Source organism: Dipodomys merriami, unplaced genomic scaffold (genome assembly GCF_024711535.1).
Source record: "Dipodomys merriami isolate MVZ:Mamm:240054 unplaced genomic scaffold, mDipMer1.0.p SCAF_78, whole genome shotgun sequence".
Taxonomy (NCBI): domain Eukaryota; kingdom Metazoa; phylum Chordata; class Mammalia; order Rodentia; family Heteromyidae; genus Dipodomys; species Dipodomys merriami.
Genome location: NW_027206379.1, coordinates 1,172,514 through 1,190,815, shown reverse-complemented (window position 1 = coordinate 1,190,815; position 18,302 = coordinate 1,172,514). Strand labels below are relative to the sequence as shown.

The 18,302-nt window shown below is 48.1% G+C and overlaps 1 protein-coding gene across 1 annotated transcript in view; it reads right to left on the bottom strand.

Annotated features, from left to right (window-relative positions):
- Nucleotides 1-15,994, bottom strand: part of LOC138818807 (dipeptidyl peptidase 3-like) — a 29,699-nt gene extending 13,705 nt beyond the window's left edge. Inside the window, exons 1-6 of the mRNA XM_070009948.1 lie at nucleotides 15,952-15,994; nucleotides 8,836-9,110; nucleotides 3,178-3,267; nucleotides 2,240-2,377; nucleotides 1,713-1,787; nucleotides 1,099-1,192 (exon numbers count right to left, since the gene is read on the bottom strand). Of these exons, the coding sequence (XP_069866049.1) occupies nucleotides 1,099-1,192; nucleotides 1,713-1,787; nucleotides 2,240-2,377; nucleotides 3,178-3,267; nucleotides 8,836-9,105 (667 nt within the window). The 5' untranslated portion in view covers nucleotides 9,106-9,110; nucleotides 15,952-15,994. The remainder of the gene's footprint in view (nucleotides 1-1,098; nucleotides 1,193-1,712; nucleotides 1,788-2,239; nucleotides 2,378-3,177; nucleotides 3,268-8,835; nucleotides 9,111-15,951) is intronic.
- Nucleotides 15,995-18,302: the final 2,308 nt, after the last annotated feature.

Here is an 18,302-nt window from a genome sequence, read left to right as displayed (position 1 = left end):
CAAGTACTACTATTGTCACAAGATAAAGAAAAAGAAGGGCCAGCAGGGGTTGGGTGCTGGTGACTCAAGCCTGTAATAATCCTAACTACTCATAAGGATGTGCTCTGAGGATTGAAATTCAGAGCCAGCTCAGGCAGAAAAGTCCATGAGACTCTTAGCTCCAATTTACCAGTAAAGAGCTGAAAGTAGAGGTGCGGTTCAAATGATAGAATAACAGTCTTGAGGGGGAAAGCTAAGCACGAGTTCAAGGCCCTGAGTTCAAGCCCTACTACCAGTATATACACAAAAAGAAACATCAGCTGGGCACTGGTGGCTCACGCCTGTAATCCTAGCTACTCAGGAGTTGAAAGCCAGCCCGGGCAGGAAAGACCATGAGACTCTTATCTCCAATAAACCACCAGAAAAAACAGAAGTGTTGCTGTGGCTCAAGTGGTAGAGCGCTTGCCTTGAGGAGCTGAGGGGTGTGTGTGTGTGTGTGTGTGTGTGTGTGTGTGTGTGTGTGTGTGTGTGTGTGTGTGTGTGTGTGTGTGTGTGTGTGTGTGTGTGTGTGTGTGTGTGTGTGTGTGTGTGTGTGTGTGTGTGTGTGTGTGTGTGTGTGTGTGTGTGTGTGTACCTTGAGGAGCTGAGGGGTGTGTGTGTGTGTGTGTGTGCCTTGAGGAGCTGAGGGGTGTGTGTGTGTGTGTGTGTGTGTGTGCCTTGAGGAGCTGAGGGTGTGTGTGTGTGTGTGTGTGTGATTTCCATCCAGCATCCAATCGTGTGTGTGTGTGTGTGTGTGTGTGTGTGATTTCCATCCAGCATCCAATCCAGAATTCCCTCCCCCACCACACACTGCTACTACGTTAAGCCTGGGGGAGCTTGGGAGGGGCTGACCTCATTCCCTGGCTTAGAGTGGCCCTGAGACCAAGAAAGGCAAACCAAGTCTTTGATTTGGATTGGATCCCAGGACACTGAAAGGCCCCAAATGGAGACTACAGCCACTCGAGGCTGTATGCAGGAACAACGGGGACAGGACTCTCTTTCTTTTGGGGCGGCTCAGCTGGTGGCCTGAGCCATCCAGGTCTGGGGAAGCCAGGGAGGACTCGAGGGGCCTGGACTCACCTTTGTAGAGCATGGACGCCAGCCGCACCTCATAGGAGGTCTTCCCATCCCGGTCGACCTCCTTGAATAGCCGCGTATTGTAGGCACTGAGGTTCTGGAAAAGATAGGGACAGGATTTGGGGGACAGTGAGGTCCAGAGGAGAGACAGCAAGGGAGGTAAAGCAGGCCGGGGCCTCCATGGAGGCTTCCTGAATCTGCTGTAAGACAGGGCAAGTGGCAAGGGCTAAGCGTTCTGCTTGGCTCAGTACACTGAGCACTGACTTCTGCTAACCACTGACTCAACCAAGCCATGCATCGTGTGACATCCAAGGGCCACAGCGATTGTCCACAGAAAAGCAGCTCATTGGCTACTGAGCAACACACAGGCCCAGAGCCCCAGCTAGAGATGTGGCTCTTGCTGTTTCATCCTGCCCCGAGCTGTCTCAGGCCTTAAAAGCCGAGGCAGCTCCAGCCTCCCACATCCGTGATGTCAAAGGATCCCCAGGTCCTTTCTACCCCATGGACCCAAGATGCTCTGACTCTGGGTTCAAGCTGGGACCCAAAAGCAGGCCAATGGTGAGGGACCAGGAGTAGGGGTCCCACCAAACTACCACCCTGAGGCCCAATGCCCAAACCTGGGAGTCCAGAAAGTCTTGGGCCAGTTTGGCATCTTCCATGGTACAATTCTCAGAGAAATAGGTGGTGACTCCCTGTTGGTGAAGTGGGGGGAGGTGAGTTAATGGAGGGCAGGAGGGGCTGCCCAGCAGGTGGTGGCCAGCCTCCTTCCCAGGCTCCCCGGGCCTCCACCCAGCAGCCTCCATCCTGCCTCCTCCAGCTCTTTCCAGGGAAGAAAGATACAAAACAAAGAAACAAGTAGATGCTCATTTTGGGTCTCTCCTCTCTGGCTGGTCCACCCTTCAGGCTTTCTTGTCTAACCCTGCACAGCCCAAGTTGCCTCCAAAGACCAGAGGCCCGGGAGCCTTCCTTCCCTAACACCTCCTTCCCCAGGGCCCTCCCTCTCCCAGATTTCCTCTCCTGTGCACACAGCATCCTGGGAGGTCAGATGTAGGTATTCAGTCCATCTTGCCTGTTTCCCACTTTGCAGATGGCAAAACTGAGACAAGCTACAGAAGATAGCTTATCAGTCGCTTGTAGCCCTCACCTCCTTCCCCAGCCCAAGGTGTCGAAGCCTTGGCTCCAAAGAGAACATGAGGTCCCCACAGTTCTGCCAGAGCCTCCTGACTTCTTCTGGATACTGTTGGGCAGCCACGCTGCACAGGACCACACATTCCAGCTTCTCCTGCAGGGGAACAAAAGGAAGCCACAGGCCTGGTCACGTGCTTCCCCCAAACCCGTCCTCCAGAACCTTCCTCCGCTCCCAAGCTCTTATTTTTCAATTGAAGACCTCAGAGCGTGGCTTGGGGACCAGCAGCCCCTGCAGGGCCTGACACAAGGGTGGAAGCTCAGGCCTGCACAGCCCTGATGAACTGGGCAGACATTTCCACATCCCAGTGGCTCATGCAGATATTATGGCCTGAGGAGTGCTGGCGCGGGAGTACAGTTGTTCCCGAGAGGCTCAGGCCCCACTGATGAGGGGGATGCCCCAGGCCCCCAAACCCCCATTCCCAGTGATAACCCTATTTTCTTTCTTGTGCTGGTACTGGGGCTTGAACTCAAGGCCTGAGCACTGTCCCTGGGCTTTTTTGCTCAAGGCTAATGCTCTACCACTTGAGCCACAGAGCCACTTGCAGCTTTTTTTGTGGTTCATTGGAAAGAAAAAGTCTCATAGACTTTCCTGCCTGGGCTGGCTTTGAACTGAGATCCTCAGATCTCAGCCTCCTGAGTAGCTAGGATTGCAGGCATGAGCCACCAGCACCTGGCATGGGCTCCATCCTTACAAGCACCTAACAGTTCACAATTCTACACCCTGCCCTCGTTTAACCAAGCTGAGATCTTCCTTTATATGGGAATCTGCAGTGACCGGCAAGGCTGGGTGACACATGGTTGACAGTGAAGGTTTGACCCAGTATCTCTGACTCCAGCTGGGGCTCTTCCTGTGGCATTTGCCACCCCCTCACCCCCATACCTTCCCCAGCTCACCTTGGGGAGGTTGGGAACAAACTTGGTGTCACCAAAAGACTTGTAGTTGCCCATGTTGGAATAGACCCCTGCAGCATAGACCAGGAACGCCTGAGAAGGGGAGGTAACATCGGATCAGAGACCAAGGAAGGCAGAGTCCCCCTTCACCTCCCCCCCAGACAGTATCCACCCCAGATCAGAACACCCAGATGGAACCAGAACCAGGATGGAGGGGGCGGGCAGGGAAATCTGGGGACAGGACCCAGAGATCCTGAAAAGCTCCAGTCTGGCTTAAGTTGTTTTCATAAACCAATTTTTCACACCTCCAACAGCACACCCAAATGGGTCTCAGTAGTTCAGTTTCAACAATTCATCAGAAAACAACCAGAGTCTCACCCACCTTTGCTCCCTCTACCCTCATCTGAATGTCTTGAAGGCCAAGTTCTAACACAGCCTCCTTCTGTGGAAAGCCTTCCCCCAAATAGCAGGCCTGCATGGCAGCTGGCAATGGATACAGCAAACAGAATCAGAGGGCTCAGTCACCTATCTATACTGTGGTGTTTTCCAGCCCCAGCTCTAGTCTCCCTCAAAACCCCAATCTTCCTTTCTGGAAGGCTAGCTGGAGGAGGAATGTCCCTACCCCACCCCCTCCAAAGAGAGGCATGTAAATTGGCTCAGCCAATCAGAGAAAGCTCTTTCCCTAGCTACAAGGATGAGCATAAGGCTCAAGGTGGCCACTACCCCCTAGTCTGGAGCCCCTAGGTTCCTCTACTGGGGTAGAGAGAGAAATGAAGGAAGCACTGAGCTCCTAAATCCAGCTATACCTGGATTATGTGAGTCAATTATTTTATTCATGCATTTGAGATGGGTTCCTACTACTTGCAAACAAATGGATCCCACCCAATATAGTAACATTTGGGACTTCCCCCTATGAACATTTCCATAGATGCTATGGAACTCTGAGTATTTCCATAAATACTAGCTTATCCTAGCTCAAGGCCCAGGAATAGAAAGGATTACCCAAAGTGCAACAAGGGTATTAAGCTGATCAATCCTTTATTCTACTTATAGAAAAACAGACCATATTCCCATATAGTCTCTTTTTGTGTACCAGTACCGGGGCTTGTACTCAGGACCTGGGTGTTAGCCCTGAGTTCTTTTGCTCAAAGCTAGTGCTCTACCACCTGAGCCACAGCTCCATTTCAGGTTTTCTGGTGATGAATTATAAATAAGAGTCTTAGGGGCTTTTCTGCCCGGGCTAGCTCTGAACTTCAATCCTCAGATCTCAGCCTTTTGAGTAGCTAGAATTACAGGTGTGAGTTACCAGTACCATGCTTTCATACATTCTTGGTGGGAATGTAAAAAGGCAAAAAGCTTTTCTAGAAAGTAATTTAACAGAATTAGTTAATTATAAATGTATGAAGCCTCCAATTCAGCAATTCACCTTCTAGAACTAGATCCTACTCACACATGGGTACAAAGAAGTTCATAGTGGAACTGATTTTAAGAAAAAACAGGAACTCTCTAGATGCCCAGCAAAAAAAAAGACTAAGATGATCACAGTATATATTGCTGTGGGTTAACAGTAAAAAAAAAAAAAAAAGAATGGCAGCTCAGTGGTAGTGCTTGCTTCGTATGCATGAGGCCCTGGGTTTGATTCCTCAACACCACATAAACAGAAAAAGCTGGAAGTGGTGCTGTGGCTCAAGTTAGTAGAGCACTAGCCTTGAGCGGAAGAGCTGAGGGACAACAGCGCCCAGGCCCAGAGTTCAAGCTCTACAACTGACAAAAAAAAAAAAAAAAAAAAGAACAAGGTGTGGTTGGGAATGTGGCTTAGTGGTAGAGTGCTTACCTAGCTTGCATGAAGCCCTGGGTTCAATTCCTCAGTAATACATAAACAGAAAAAGCCAGAAGTGGCACTGTGGCTCAAGTGGTAGAGTGCCAGCCTTGAGCAAAAGACAGTCAGGGACAGTGCCCAGGCCCTGAGTTCAAGGCCCAGGGTCAGCAAAAAACAAAAAACAAACAAACAAACAAACAAAAAAACGAGGTGGAGGCAGATGTAGTGGCCTATACCCATAAATACAGCTACTCAGGAGGCAGAGATAGGAGAATCATAATTTGAGGCTAGTCTGGGTAAAAGTTAGTGAACCCCTATTTCAAAATCAAGCTGAGGGAAAAACCCATTAAAACAAACAAATAAAAAATCAAGCTGGAGACTTGTCTATATGCCTTTAATCTTAGCTACTCTAAAGGCTGAAATCTGAGGACTAAGATTCAAAGCCAGCCTAGGCAGGAGAGTCCATAAGACTCTTACCTCCAATTAACCATAAGAAGGGGGTGCGGGGCTGGGCATCAGCGTCTCTCGAAAATCCTAGCTACTCAGGAGGCAGAGATTTGAGGATTAGGGTTTAAAGCCTGGGCAGGAAAGTCTGTGCAACTTTTATCTCCAATAAACTACTAAAAAAGCAGATAGTAGAGCTGTGGCTCAAGTTTTAGAGCACTAGCCTTGAGCAAAAGGAGCTCAGGGTCAGCATCCAAGTCCTGAGGTCAAGCCCCAGGACTGGAACACACACACACACACACACATGCACGCACGCATGCACGCACGCACGCACGCAAGGGCATGCGTGCTAAAGCTGAAAGTGGAACTGTGGCTCAAATGGTAGAGCACAGCCTTGAGTGAAAAAGCTAAGGCACAGCACCCAGGAATTGAATTCAAGCCTCAGTACTGGCTCAAGAAAGGAAGGAAGGAGGAAGGAAGAGAGAGAGGGGGAGGGAGTAAAGATGGAAGGAAGCAAGAAACGGAGGGAGGGAAGACAGGTGGGAAAAGTGTAGTTGAAGTGGTAGAGTGCTTGTCTAGCATGTACAAAACACTAGGTTAGATCTCTAACACCAAAAAAGACCAATAAATAAATAAATAACCCCCTTTGTCCAGGTACAGTGATAGTGTACACCTGTAATCTTAGCTACTCTAGAGGTAGGAACTGAGAAGATCACAATTTGAGGCCAATACAGGCAAAGAAGTTGGTGTGATCTTTTCTCAAGCTAGTAAGCTGGGAGTGTTGGTTCACACCTGTAATCCCCTGGACTCAGAAGGCATAGGGAGGAGGGACTGCAGTCTGAGGCCAGCACTAGGCAAAACTTTAGACCTTATTCTAAAAGCAAAAAGGAGTAGTGAGTGTGGCTTAAAGCTACAGAGTATCAGCCATGGGGTTAAAAGCTGAGCAAGAGCTTGATGGCCAGAGTTCAAGTATAACCAGTATAACCCCAAAATGAATGAATGGCCAGGGGCCAGTAGCACATGCTTGTAATCCTAATTACTCAGGAGGCTGAGATCTGAGGACTGAGGTTCAAAGCCAGCACAGGTAGGAAAGCCCATGAGAATCTTATCTCTAATTAACCACAAAAAAGCCAGAAGTGGAGCTGTTGTTCAAACAGTTGAGTACTAGCACTGAACAAAACAGCTCAGGGACAGTGCCCAGGCCCTGAATTCAAGCCCCAGGATCAGCACACACACACAAACAAAATTAATGAATAAGTGAATACATACATATATACGTACATGCGTACATAAACAGCAAAAGGACTGACTTAAGTGGCAAAGCATTTGTCTTGCAAGCACAAGACTCTAAGTACTAAAAAAAAATAAGGTGGATTCATATATAACCCAAGGAAGGCCTCTCAGACATGATGTTCACACAGTGAAAAGAGCCAGACACACAACACCTAGCACACAATCTCATTCCTGTGAGATTAAGAACCTGATACACTGCGCATGCACACCCACCGGTACCTAATACACTGACAAGAAATGAAGGCCGTGTCCAGATGCAGCAGCCACCTCTGCAGAGGCTGAGGATGGGCAACCTTTGTGTTTTGTTTGTATAAACTACCCCTGAAACAAGTGTAAAACTCTGAGTTCAATCCACTTTGTCTTTCTGTAGTATACTAAGAATTCATGTTACCTGACTAGTAAATCCACAAACAAGGCTGGGCGTGGCAGCACAGGACTGTAATTCCAGAACTTGGGAGGTGGGGCAGAAGGGTTGAAAGGTCTTTTGTCTTTTCTTTTCTCTTCACAGTAGGAAGGTTTGAGCTGAGGCCTCATGTTTCCTAGGCATGGGCCCTGACAAGCCGTTTCCCTAGGCCCGTTTGCTTTTAATTATTTTTCAGATAGGATCTTGCTTTTATCTAGGCTGGTATAAGAACCTTGATCCTGGGCTGGGAAGGTGGCTCAGTGGTAGAGCACTTGCCTTGCATGCCTGAGGCCCTGGGTTCGATTCCTCAGCACCACATATGCAAAAAGGAAAAAAAGCTGGAAGTGGCGCTGTGGTTCAAGTGGTAGAGCGCTAGCCTTGAGCTGAAGAGCTGAGGAACAGTGTCCAGGCCCAGAGTTCAGGCCCCATGACCGGACCCCCCCCCCAAAAAAAAGAACCTTGATCCTGCTATTACCACTTTCCATTTGCACCACCATACATACTTGGACCTTGGTCCCAAGACTGAGTCTGAGAACGACCTAGACTACAAAGCAATACCTTGTATTTATAAACTGATTTGTTGAATTGAAACACCTTTGTGCAACTACTTAAAAGTAATAACAAGAAAGATGGAAGGAAGGAAGGAAGGAAGGAGCGTAAGAGGGAAAAGGAAAAGAAGAAAAAAAAAGAAAAGAAAGGAAAGGAAAGGAAAGGAAAGCTGGACACTGGTGGCTCATGTCTATAATCCTAGTTACTCAAGATGCTGAGAATTGAAGTTTGAAGCCAGCTAGAGTAAACAATCCAAGAGACTCTTATCTGCAATTAACCAGCAAGAAGCCAGAAGTGGTAGTAGTATGGTTCAAGTGGCAGAGTGCCAAGCTGCAAGCAAAAAACGCCGATCAAGAGTTCAAGCTATGGCTGGGAAGGTGGCTCATTAGTAGAGTGCTTGCCTTGGATGCATGAGGCTCTGGGTTCGATTCCTCAGCACCACCTAAACAGAAAAAGCCAGAAGTGGCACTGTGGCTCAAGTGGTAAAGCACTAGCCTTGAGCTGAAGAACTGAGGAAGAGCGCCCAGACCCAGAGTTCAAGCCCCACAACTGACAAAAAGGAAGGAAGGAAGGAAGGAAGGAAGGAAGGAAGGAAGGAAGGAAGGAAGGAAGGAGTTCAAGCTACAACAAAAAGCAAAACCCTATCTCAAAAGTAACCAGTACCAAAAAGGGCTAGCGTGTGGCTCGTGCAGAAGAGTGCTTTGCCTAGCAAGTATGAAGCTCTGAGTTCAATCTGCAGCACCAGATCCTACCCCCCCAAATTATATATATAATATATATATATTATATATATACATACATATATATTCATATATGTGTGCATATATACATACATATGTACATATATGTGTATATATATACGTATGTATATATGTATGTCAGGAAACAGAACATTTTTCCCAGGTCCCTATCACGTGGAAGTGGAACAGTGGCCTACATCTCAGACCTTCTGCTTTCTACTCTGGACTCCTTCCTCTCTCCTCCACAGAAACCTGCTGCTACTTCCTTAGTTCTAATCACAGCAGCCACAGGGACCTCTGTGTGGCGGGGAAGCCACATACAGACGCCACCTACTCCAACAGACAGATGTGCCCCCCTACATCTGGGCCCCTCCCACCCAGCAGCCCTTCAGGAAACAGCCCCAGGAACTCACCTGGTACTCCTCCTCGGTCAGGCCCTGGGCTAGGGCGCGATGGCGCAGCTGGTCGGGGTCCTCGGCACGGAAGAGGCGGCTGAGCAGGGCATAGATGTAGGGCGCCTCTGGGGATGTCTGCAGCAGCACGGCCAGGCCTCCGTACCAGGCAGCCCTGGACAGGTAGTGGGCATAGAGGCGCTCTGTGGGTGACAGCAGGCGGAAGGCCTCTCGGCAGTCCAGGCTGGATACGCCGATGTCATTAGGCAGGATGTACTGGGTGTCTGCCATGAGACCTGCAGAGAACCAACACCGATATCACAGCCACCAAGGGCATATGCCAACAGCCTATTTGAAAGGTCCTGACTGTGCTTGCTCCTCCCAAAACCCAGAGGGGAAGGAAATACTACAGTACCTACTCACCTAGATATCCTGAGAGTCAGTCAGGGGACTGACACAAGGACATCATGAGATATATTAGTGGGCCATATTTGGCCTGTGGCCCATCATTCCTGAAGTCTGAATCCAACTTCCTAGTATCACAGATGAGGAAACTAAGACCCAGAGAGGCCAAGAGCCTTACCTAATCCACAAATCCAGAAGTCAGCAGCACAGACCCTCATTTCTAGACCCCCTAGGCCAGCCTCCTCCCTGTCTCTCCTCCTCTGGCTCCTAGCCTACTTGTTCAACACTTTCTTCAACACCTAGGCTCTGGTAGTACACGCCTATAATCTTAGCTTCTCAGGAAACAGATCTGAGAATCATGGTTCAAAACCAGCTGAGGCAGAAAAGTCTGTGAGAACTTTTTTTTTCCTCGTCAGTCATGGGGCTTGAACTCTGGACCTGGGTGCTGTCCCTGAGCTCTTCAGCTCAAGATGCATACCACTTGAGTCACAGAGCCTAACTCAGGATGCAGAGATCTGAAGATCACAGTTCAAAGCCAGCCCAGGCAGCAAAGTCTGTAAGACTATTACCTCCAGTGAAGTACCAAAGAAGCTGGAAGTGAAACCGTGGTGATAGAGCACTAGCCTTGAGCAAAAAAACTCAGGGACAGCACCCAAGCCCTGAGTTCAAACCCCAGGACCGCCATGCATGTGTGTGCGCACGCGCACATACACACACATGCCGGAGGACAATGGATAATGCCAACTACATCTGGTTGGCATACAAGGTTCGTTTCTTTTGTTTGTTTTTGCCAGTCTAGGACCTGGGCACTGTTCCTGAGCTTCTTTTTGCTCAAGGCTAGCACTCTACTACTTGAGCCACAGCACTACTGCCAGCTTTTTCTGCTTATGTGGTACTGAGGAATTGAACACAAGGCCTTAGAACCTAGAGCGCATAAGCACTCTACCACTAAACCACATTCTCAGCCAGCATGCAAGATTTAACTTGGATTAAGATTTTCATGCCAGGCACTGGTGGCTAATACCTGTAATCATAGCTACTCAAGAGGCTGAGCTCTGAGAATCACCGTTCAAAGCCAGCCTGGGCAGGAATGTCTATGAGACTTTTTAATCTCCAATAAATTACCAAAAAGCTCCAAGTGGCATTGTGGTTCAAGTGGCAGAGCGCTTGCCTTGAGCTGAAGAGCTGAGGGCCAATACCCAAGCCCAGAGTTCAAGCCCCATGACTGGAAAAAAAAAAAAAAAGAATAAAATTTTCCTAGAACATATAGGTATAGGCAGAAACTTTCTGAAAAGAGTCCTAAGGGCACAGCAGATAGGAGAGAGACTTGACAAATAGGATTATGTTGGGAGCTGGCCCCGTGAGCAACAGTCCTGAGCCTCCTCATCCCTGCCCATGGCCTGAAGCAGCAACAGCTGATCAGTTGGGAGACAGAGAAAGAGGATGTTTCTCTCATCATAACTTTAAGCTAGACATTGTGCTCAGCTATCTCTAACCACAGGCCTCCTGATTTCTGTTATGGCTAAAGCTGCTGGCACCTACAGAATGCAACTTGTCACATACATCTTGACCTCCCCTTGCCCTTTCCTGTGCAAAAACTCTGTATAGAAAAAATACACTCTTAAGGTGTACCTGCGTGTGTGCTTCTTCAATCTCCTACCTTCTTCCCTCCAAAACAGCTTGACATGGCTGGTCTGTGGCAGGAGTACATCAAAATAAAAAGTTTCTACACAGCGAAGAACATAGTTACTAAATTAAAAAGACAGTGCCAAACCGGGTGCCGGTGGCTCATGCTTATAATCCTAGCTACTCAGGAGGCTGAGATTTGAGGAGCACAGTTCAAAGCCAGCCTGGGCAGGAAAGTCCATGAGACTCTTATTTCCAATTAGTCACAGAAAGCCAGAAGTGGCACTGTGGCTCAAGTAGTAGAACACTCCCATTGAGCTGAAGAGCTGAGGGACAGCGCTCAGGCCCAGAGTTCAAGCCCCATGACCAAAAAAAAGACAGCCAACAGACTGGGAGAAGATCCTTACCAGCAATATATCTGACGAAGTCCTCATATCCAATATATACATGGAGCTCAAGAAACTAACCCTTCCCAAAGCGAATAAAGCAATCACTAAATGGGCAAAGGAGCTAAGGAGAGACTTCATAGAGAAGAGGTAAGAATGGCAAAAATGTTGAAAATGAATTATACAACTTGTAGGTGGGTACAGGAGGGAAAAACTGTGAGAGAGAGAGAGGGAAGGGGCGGCATTGTCCAAAAAGAAATGTACACTTTACCTGCCTTAGGTAACTGTAACACCTTTGTATGTTACCTTTATAATAATAATAATTTTTGAAAAATGGCAAACCAAGTGCCAGTGGGTCACACCTATAATCCTAGCTACTCAGAAGGCTGAGAGCTGAGGATCACAGTTTGAAACCAGCCTGGTCAAGAAAGTCCCTGTGAGACTCATCTCCAATTAACCATCAGAAAATCCAAATGGCACTGTTGTTTAAAGTAGTAGAGCACTGGTCTTCTGCAAAAAGAGCTCAGAGACAGTGCCCAGGCCCTGAGTTCAAGCCCACAACTGACAAAAAAACAAAAACAAAAACAAAAACACATGAGGAAATGCTTATCATCCTTGGCCATAAAGGAAACACAAATCAAAACAACTCTAAAAGTCCATCTTACCCCAATTAGACTGGCCAACATTTTCAATTTGATTTTTTTTTTTGTTGTTGTTGTTGTTGTTGTTTTGTCTTGTGAGCTTTTTTGCTCAAGGCTGGTGCTCTATGGCTTTGAGCCACAGCTCCACTTCCAGTTTTCTGGTGGTCAATTGGAGCTTACTGTTTCACAGCCTTTCCTTGCCTGGGCTGGCTTTGAACCACAATCCTCAGATCCTGAGTAGGTAGGATTACAGGTGTGAGCCACCAGCACCCAGCCCATTGTGATTTTGAACAACAAATGTTGGCAGGGATGTGGGAAAAAAGGAACCCTATTGCACTGTCAGTGGGACTATAAACTAGTACAATGACTCTGGACAGCAGTCTGGAGTGACTTCAAAAAACTAAGCATAGGGGCTAGGAAGATGGCTCAGTGCTTGCCTTGCATGCCAGAGCCCTGAGTTCGATTCCTCAGCACCACATAAGAAAAAAGAAAAAAAGCCGGAAGTGGCGCTATGGCTCTAATGGTAGAGCGCTAGCCTTGAGCTGAAGAGCTGAGGGACAGCGCCCAGGCCCAGAGTTCAGGCCCCACAACCAGACCCAAAAACAAACAAACAAACAAAACTAAGCATAGACCTTCTCTACGATCTAGCCATACCACTCCTGGGCATCTAGCCAGAATATCACAAACCAGGATACCATAAAGATACTTGCACATCCATGTGGGCTGCACTATTCACAATAGCCAATTTATAGAAACAGCCTAGATGAATGGATCCCAAAAAATGTGGTACCTATACACACCTACAAAAATTATGTTAAGGGGCTGGGAAGGTGGCTCAGTTGTAGAGCGCTTGCCTTGCATGCCTGAGGCCCTGGGTTCAATTCCTCAGCACCACATAAGCAAAAAGAAAAAAAGCCGGAAGTGGCGCTGTGGCTCAAGTGGTAGAGCGCTAGCCTTGAGCTGAAGAGCTGAGGGACAGCGCCCAGGCCCAGAGTTCAGGCCCCACGACCGGACCCAAAAAAAAAAAAAAAATTATTTAAGGGCTGGAAAGGTGGCTCAGTGGTAGAGTGCTTGCCTTGCATGTATGAGGCCCTGGGTTCGATTCCTCAGCACCACATAAGCAGAAAAAGTTGCAAGTGGTGCTGTGGTTCAAGTGGTAGTGCATTAGCCTTGAAGCTGAAGAGCTGAGGGACAGCGCCCAGGCCCAGAGTTCAGGCCCACGACTGGCAATAAAAAATAAAAATTATGTTAAGTGAGGTAAGCCAAGCTCAAAGAGTCAAAGGAGCATGTTTTCTCTCATATACAGAAGCTAGATCTAATATATGCTGGGACATAATAAATTATATTGATCTCTAGGCATTCACACACAGTGAAATCAAAGGATGTTCTTTTTTTTTAGTTTAAATGTTTTTAAGTTGTTATTAGAAAGGTGATGTACAGAGGGGTGACAGTTACATAAGCCAGGTGGGTACTTTTCACTTTGGTCAATGTCACCCCTTCTCTAACTCTCTCCCAGTTTTTCCCTTCCATCCCCACCCACAAGTTGTATAGTTCATTTTCAACATAGTCTAGTGAGCACCACTGCTGCATTTGTTCACCCTTTGTCTCTCCACTTCTGTGCCCTCCTTACCCTCCCAAAGACAGATACACAAACAAACAAGACAAAAAGAAAACAAAGCACTGGTGGCTCATGCCTGTAAATCTTAGCTACTCAGGAGGCTGAGATCTGAGTATCTCAGTTCAAAACCAGCACAGGTAGGAAAGACCATGAGATAGATAGCTCCAATTAACCATCAGAAAACTGGAAGTGGAGCTGTGGCTCAAAGTCATAGAGCACCAGCCTTGAGCAAAAGAGCTCAGGGACAGCGCTCAGGCCCTGTGTTCAAGCCCCATGACCACCACCACCAACAACCAAAACAACAACAACAACAAAACAGCAACAAAGAAAAAAATCTCATTTCCATTTCCTGGAGTTCATTTAGATACTATTTTATATGATCAGAAGTACATAGGCATTGTGCCTTTGTGTTCCTTTCTTAAGAGTATCCTCTGGGGCTGGGAATGTGGCTCAGTGGTAGAGTGAGTGCCTAGAATGCATGAAGCCCTGGGTTCAATTCCTCAGTACCACATGAACAGAAAAACCTGGAAGTGACTGTGGCTCAAGTAGTAGAGTGCTAGCCTTGAACAAAAGAAGCTCAGGGACAGTGCCCAGGGCCTGCGTTCAAGCTCCAGGACTGGCAAAATAAAAAAATAAAAATTAAATTAAAAAATAAACAAAACATAACACAAAAAATAAAATAGAACTTAAAAAAAAAAAGAGTATCCTCCTTTGCCTTCACTGTGAATAAATGCCTAGAATCCTTATAATTTATCATGTGCCAGTGTATTTCAGATCTAGCTTTTGCATATAAAAGAAAACATGTGCCATTTATTTCTGACCTGGCTTACTTCACTTAACATAATTTGTTCTAGGTCCATCCATTTACCTTCTTTCTAATGGCTGTGTAAAATTCCATTGTGTATAGGTAGCACTTTATTTTTGCCGGTCATGAGGTCTGAACTATGGGCCTGGGCCTGGCCTGTCCCTCAGCTCTTCAGCTCAAGGCTAACACTCTACCACTTAAGCCAGAGGGCCCCTTCCGGCTTTTTCAGCTTATGGCGTGCTGAGAAATCCAACCCAGGGCCTCATGCATGCAAAGCAAGCACTCTACCACTGAGCCACCTTCCCAGCACCAGGTACATTTTTTTGGATCCACTCTATTGTAGGAGCATCTGGACTGCTTCCATAAATTGGCTATTGTGAACAGTGCAGCAATGAACATGAATGTGAAAGTATCTTTATGGTATCCTGGCTTGTGATGCTCTAGGTAGATGCCCAGGAGTGGTATGGCTGGGTTGTAGGGAAGATTAAGACATGGAGCCTGAATTCTGGGCTTAGGCATGGTTCCTGAGTGCTTTAACTCAAGGCTAGCATTCTTTCACTTTGAGCCTCCACACCACTTTCCATTTTCTGGTGATTAATTGGAGATAAGAGTCTCAAATTTTCCTGCTTGGGCTGGCTTCCAACCTAGATCCTCAGATCTCAGCCTCCTGAATAACTAGGATTACAGGGGTGAGCCACCAGCACCCCACCTACTTTTTGTTTTGTTTTGTGGGTTGTTTTTTTTTTAAGAACCTCCAGACTGCTGCCCAGAGTGGTTGTACTGTTTGCATTCCTACCAACAATGCAATAGGGTTCCTCCAAAGGATATTTTTGGTGGAGGAACACAAAGGTGCAATGCCTATGTGCATCTGGTCAGATAAAATAATATTTATCAAATGAACTCCAGGAAATGGAAAAAAAGAGGTTGTTTTTTTCTTTGCTGCTGTTTTTGTTCATGAGTCTGTCTTGGGAGGGTAAGGGGAGTAGAAATGAAAGGACAGAGGGTGAACAAATGCAGCAGTGGTACTCACTTGAAAATGTGTATAAGACTTGTGCGGGGGATGGGAGGGGAAAAGAGAGAAATGAATGTACTCTTTATCTGACTTATGTAACTGTCACCCCTCTGTACATCACCTTTATAATAATTTATTTTAAAAAAAGAAGAACTTGAAAATTTTTTTCCCGGTCCTATTCCTCACAGCGCTGCCAGCAAGTGACCTATTCCAGTCCCTCTGTCTTTGCCCTCCATTCTCCTTCTCCTGCCTTCCTTCTCGTCCGGGAAAGCCACAGAAGTTCACAGCCCATTGGACAGATGGGGAAATTGAGAATCGGTGAGGGCAAGAATCTTACCAAAGCTGTTACACGCTCGCTGGGCGCCGGGATCTCCTAGGCCGGGGCACGGCCCCGCCGCGGCCCAGCCTGGGCGCCCCCGGCCGCCCCCCGGCCCCGGGCTCCGCCCCCACGGCGCGAGTCCCGGGGTTCCGAAGGGGTCTGAACTCTGCGGCTCGCCACGCCCGCGGCCCTGGGGCCCGCAAAGACTTGGAGGGAGTCGTGGAGGATGCGCAGGAAGGGGCCGATCTTGTGCTCGGCCCCGCGTCGCGCTGATCCCTTGAGGGTGACACAATGTGACCCCCAAACCCAGGCGCCGCAAACTCACCTGCAGCAGCTGCTCCGCTCGCAAACTCACTTCCTGCTTCCGGCTCCCCCATTCATTGGGGCTTCCCAAACCCCGCCCTCACTGGCCAATTGTCTGGTTCCCGGGCCCAGACGGACAGCGGCTTCAGCCAATAGGCGGGAAGAAACAAGCACCCTGCCTCCCGGGCACTACGCGAATCGCTCGGCTTGGCCCCTGCGGCCTTGGCCTTTTGTGCGCCGGCCACGCTCGCGTGGGGGTGGGGACCCTGGGTGACCGGCTCGTCGGCGGCCTGGCCCAGGTCAACGCGGCTGACAAGATCCCAGAGCACCAAGGCCCCTGTGCAGGAGAGACTCCTAGAGTCCCCCAACCTGCTTTACTCGACCTGGTGGGCTGGGGGTGGGGGTGGGAGGAAGGGGGTCTGGAGTAGAGGCCCCTCAGAGACTACACAGTTGTAGGTGCGAGGAATCAATGCTACTGCAGTGGTCGAAGGTCAAATCAAGCTTTTTTCACCCCCGGATGTGTGACCTTTTGCGTGTGTGTGTGCCAGTACTGGGGCTTGAACTCAGGGCCTGGAAGCTGTACCTTAGCTTTTTCTGCTCAAGGCTAGTACCACCCTACCACTTGAAACAGATCTTCACTTCCAACTTTTTGCTGTTAATTAGAGATCAGTCTTTCCGGTTAATCTCCCAGGCTAGCTTCAAACCCCAATCCTCAGATCTCCGTTTCCTGAGTAGGATTACAGGTGTGAGCCACTGGTGTCCTGCTAGCTGTGTGACCTTAAGTGGGTCACTTTAGCTCTATAGATCTTGGCTTCATCAGCCGGAAAACTGGATTAATAAGTGAATCCATTCCAGGAATATCCTAGGCACCAATGACTGCCAGCTGGTCAGTGCTGTGTGTGCGCGGAGGCAGTGTTTGACTGAAGTCCAGCATGCTGTCCTTGTCTTGCCTGTGTCTAGGCTCAGGGCAGTCACTGCCCACCACAGACACGTTTCTCATTCACAAAAATTCCCAAAGCTCTTCACAATAGTACTATTAGCTGTGGGTTCTTTATATACAGGAGATCAATTAAGGGGTTTTGTGTTTTGTCAGGTGAATTGGAAATGTACTCTTTAAGAGGAGGTAATAGCTGTCTATGGCCACCAGGGGGCAGCTGGAGTGGGCAAAGGATCCAGTATTCAGGCCTTGGGATTCAACTTTTTTTTTTCTTCCTTTTGTTGTTGTTTAGTTTGGTTTGGTTTTTGTACTGGTGATGGAACCTAGGACACTTTACTTGATAGGAAACTGCTTTTTTTTTTTTTTTTTTTGTCGGTCATGAGGCCTATACTCTAGGTCTGGGTGCTGTCCCTCAGCTCTTCAGCTCAAGGCTAGAGCTCTACCACTTGAACCACACCACCACTTCCGGGTTTTTCTGCTTACGTGGTGCTAAGGAATCGAACCCAGGGCCTTGTGCATGCGAGGCAAGCACTCTATCACTGAGCCACCTAGGCAGCTTTCTATATTCTAGTCCTGCCTAATTTCATTTTATGATGGTCAATAGCATTTACTTTAGTCCTATACCAGAGCTGGCCTTGGGGGGGGACTCCCTTAATTCATGCAAAGCCTTTGATAGAGCTTAACATTTAACCCATTGCACAGATGGGAAAACTAAGAGTGTCCATTATTTCCATTAGAACACACAACATGTCTTCAGGAATCTGTAAGGTGGGGCCTAGCCTTATTCAGACCTCAACACCCCACCACACACACACACACACACACACACAGAGTCATCTAATTGGGATCATGGCTGTCGCCTACCTGGGTTTTCCCCAGAAGTATAAGGGCCAGGCAAGGAAATAATATTAAGTACTTTTTCACAGGTGCTTTCCATACATTCACAAGCACTTGGCGAGGCAGAGGTAATTGCATTTAATTACCATAGGATCCCAGGTTCAAAGACCTGGCAAAGAGCAGAGTTGGGGCAAGGATGGGAGTGCCTGGCTTCTAATAGCCCTGAATTCTCCCAAGCACCCACAGACATGTCTTTTGCTTGTCTCTCCTCTTAGAGCCAGAAATTTCCCACTAGAAATGGGACCAGAATGTTCTACTGCTTGGCTCCCAACACCGTCAGAAGTAAAAACAGGGGAGACATCTATTTCTAGGGTTTGGGAGTAGAGTGGGAAATCCTTCCACCCCCACTCAGAAGTCCTCATTTACCCTCCATCCCACTGCAACTGGGTGACACTCCAGAAGCATCCCTCCTGTTCACATGTGTGGGTGCTCTCTGGCCGTCACTAGCTGCGTGGCCTTAGGCAGGCCCCTCCAAGTGGAGTCTACACTCCTCCTCATGTTCTGTCAGGAACCCAGGGCAATGCCCACGTCCTGCTTGT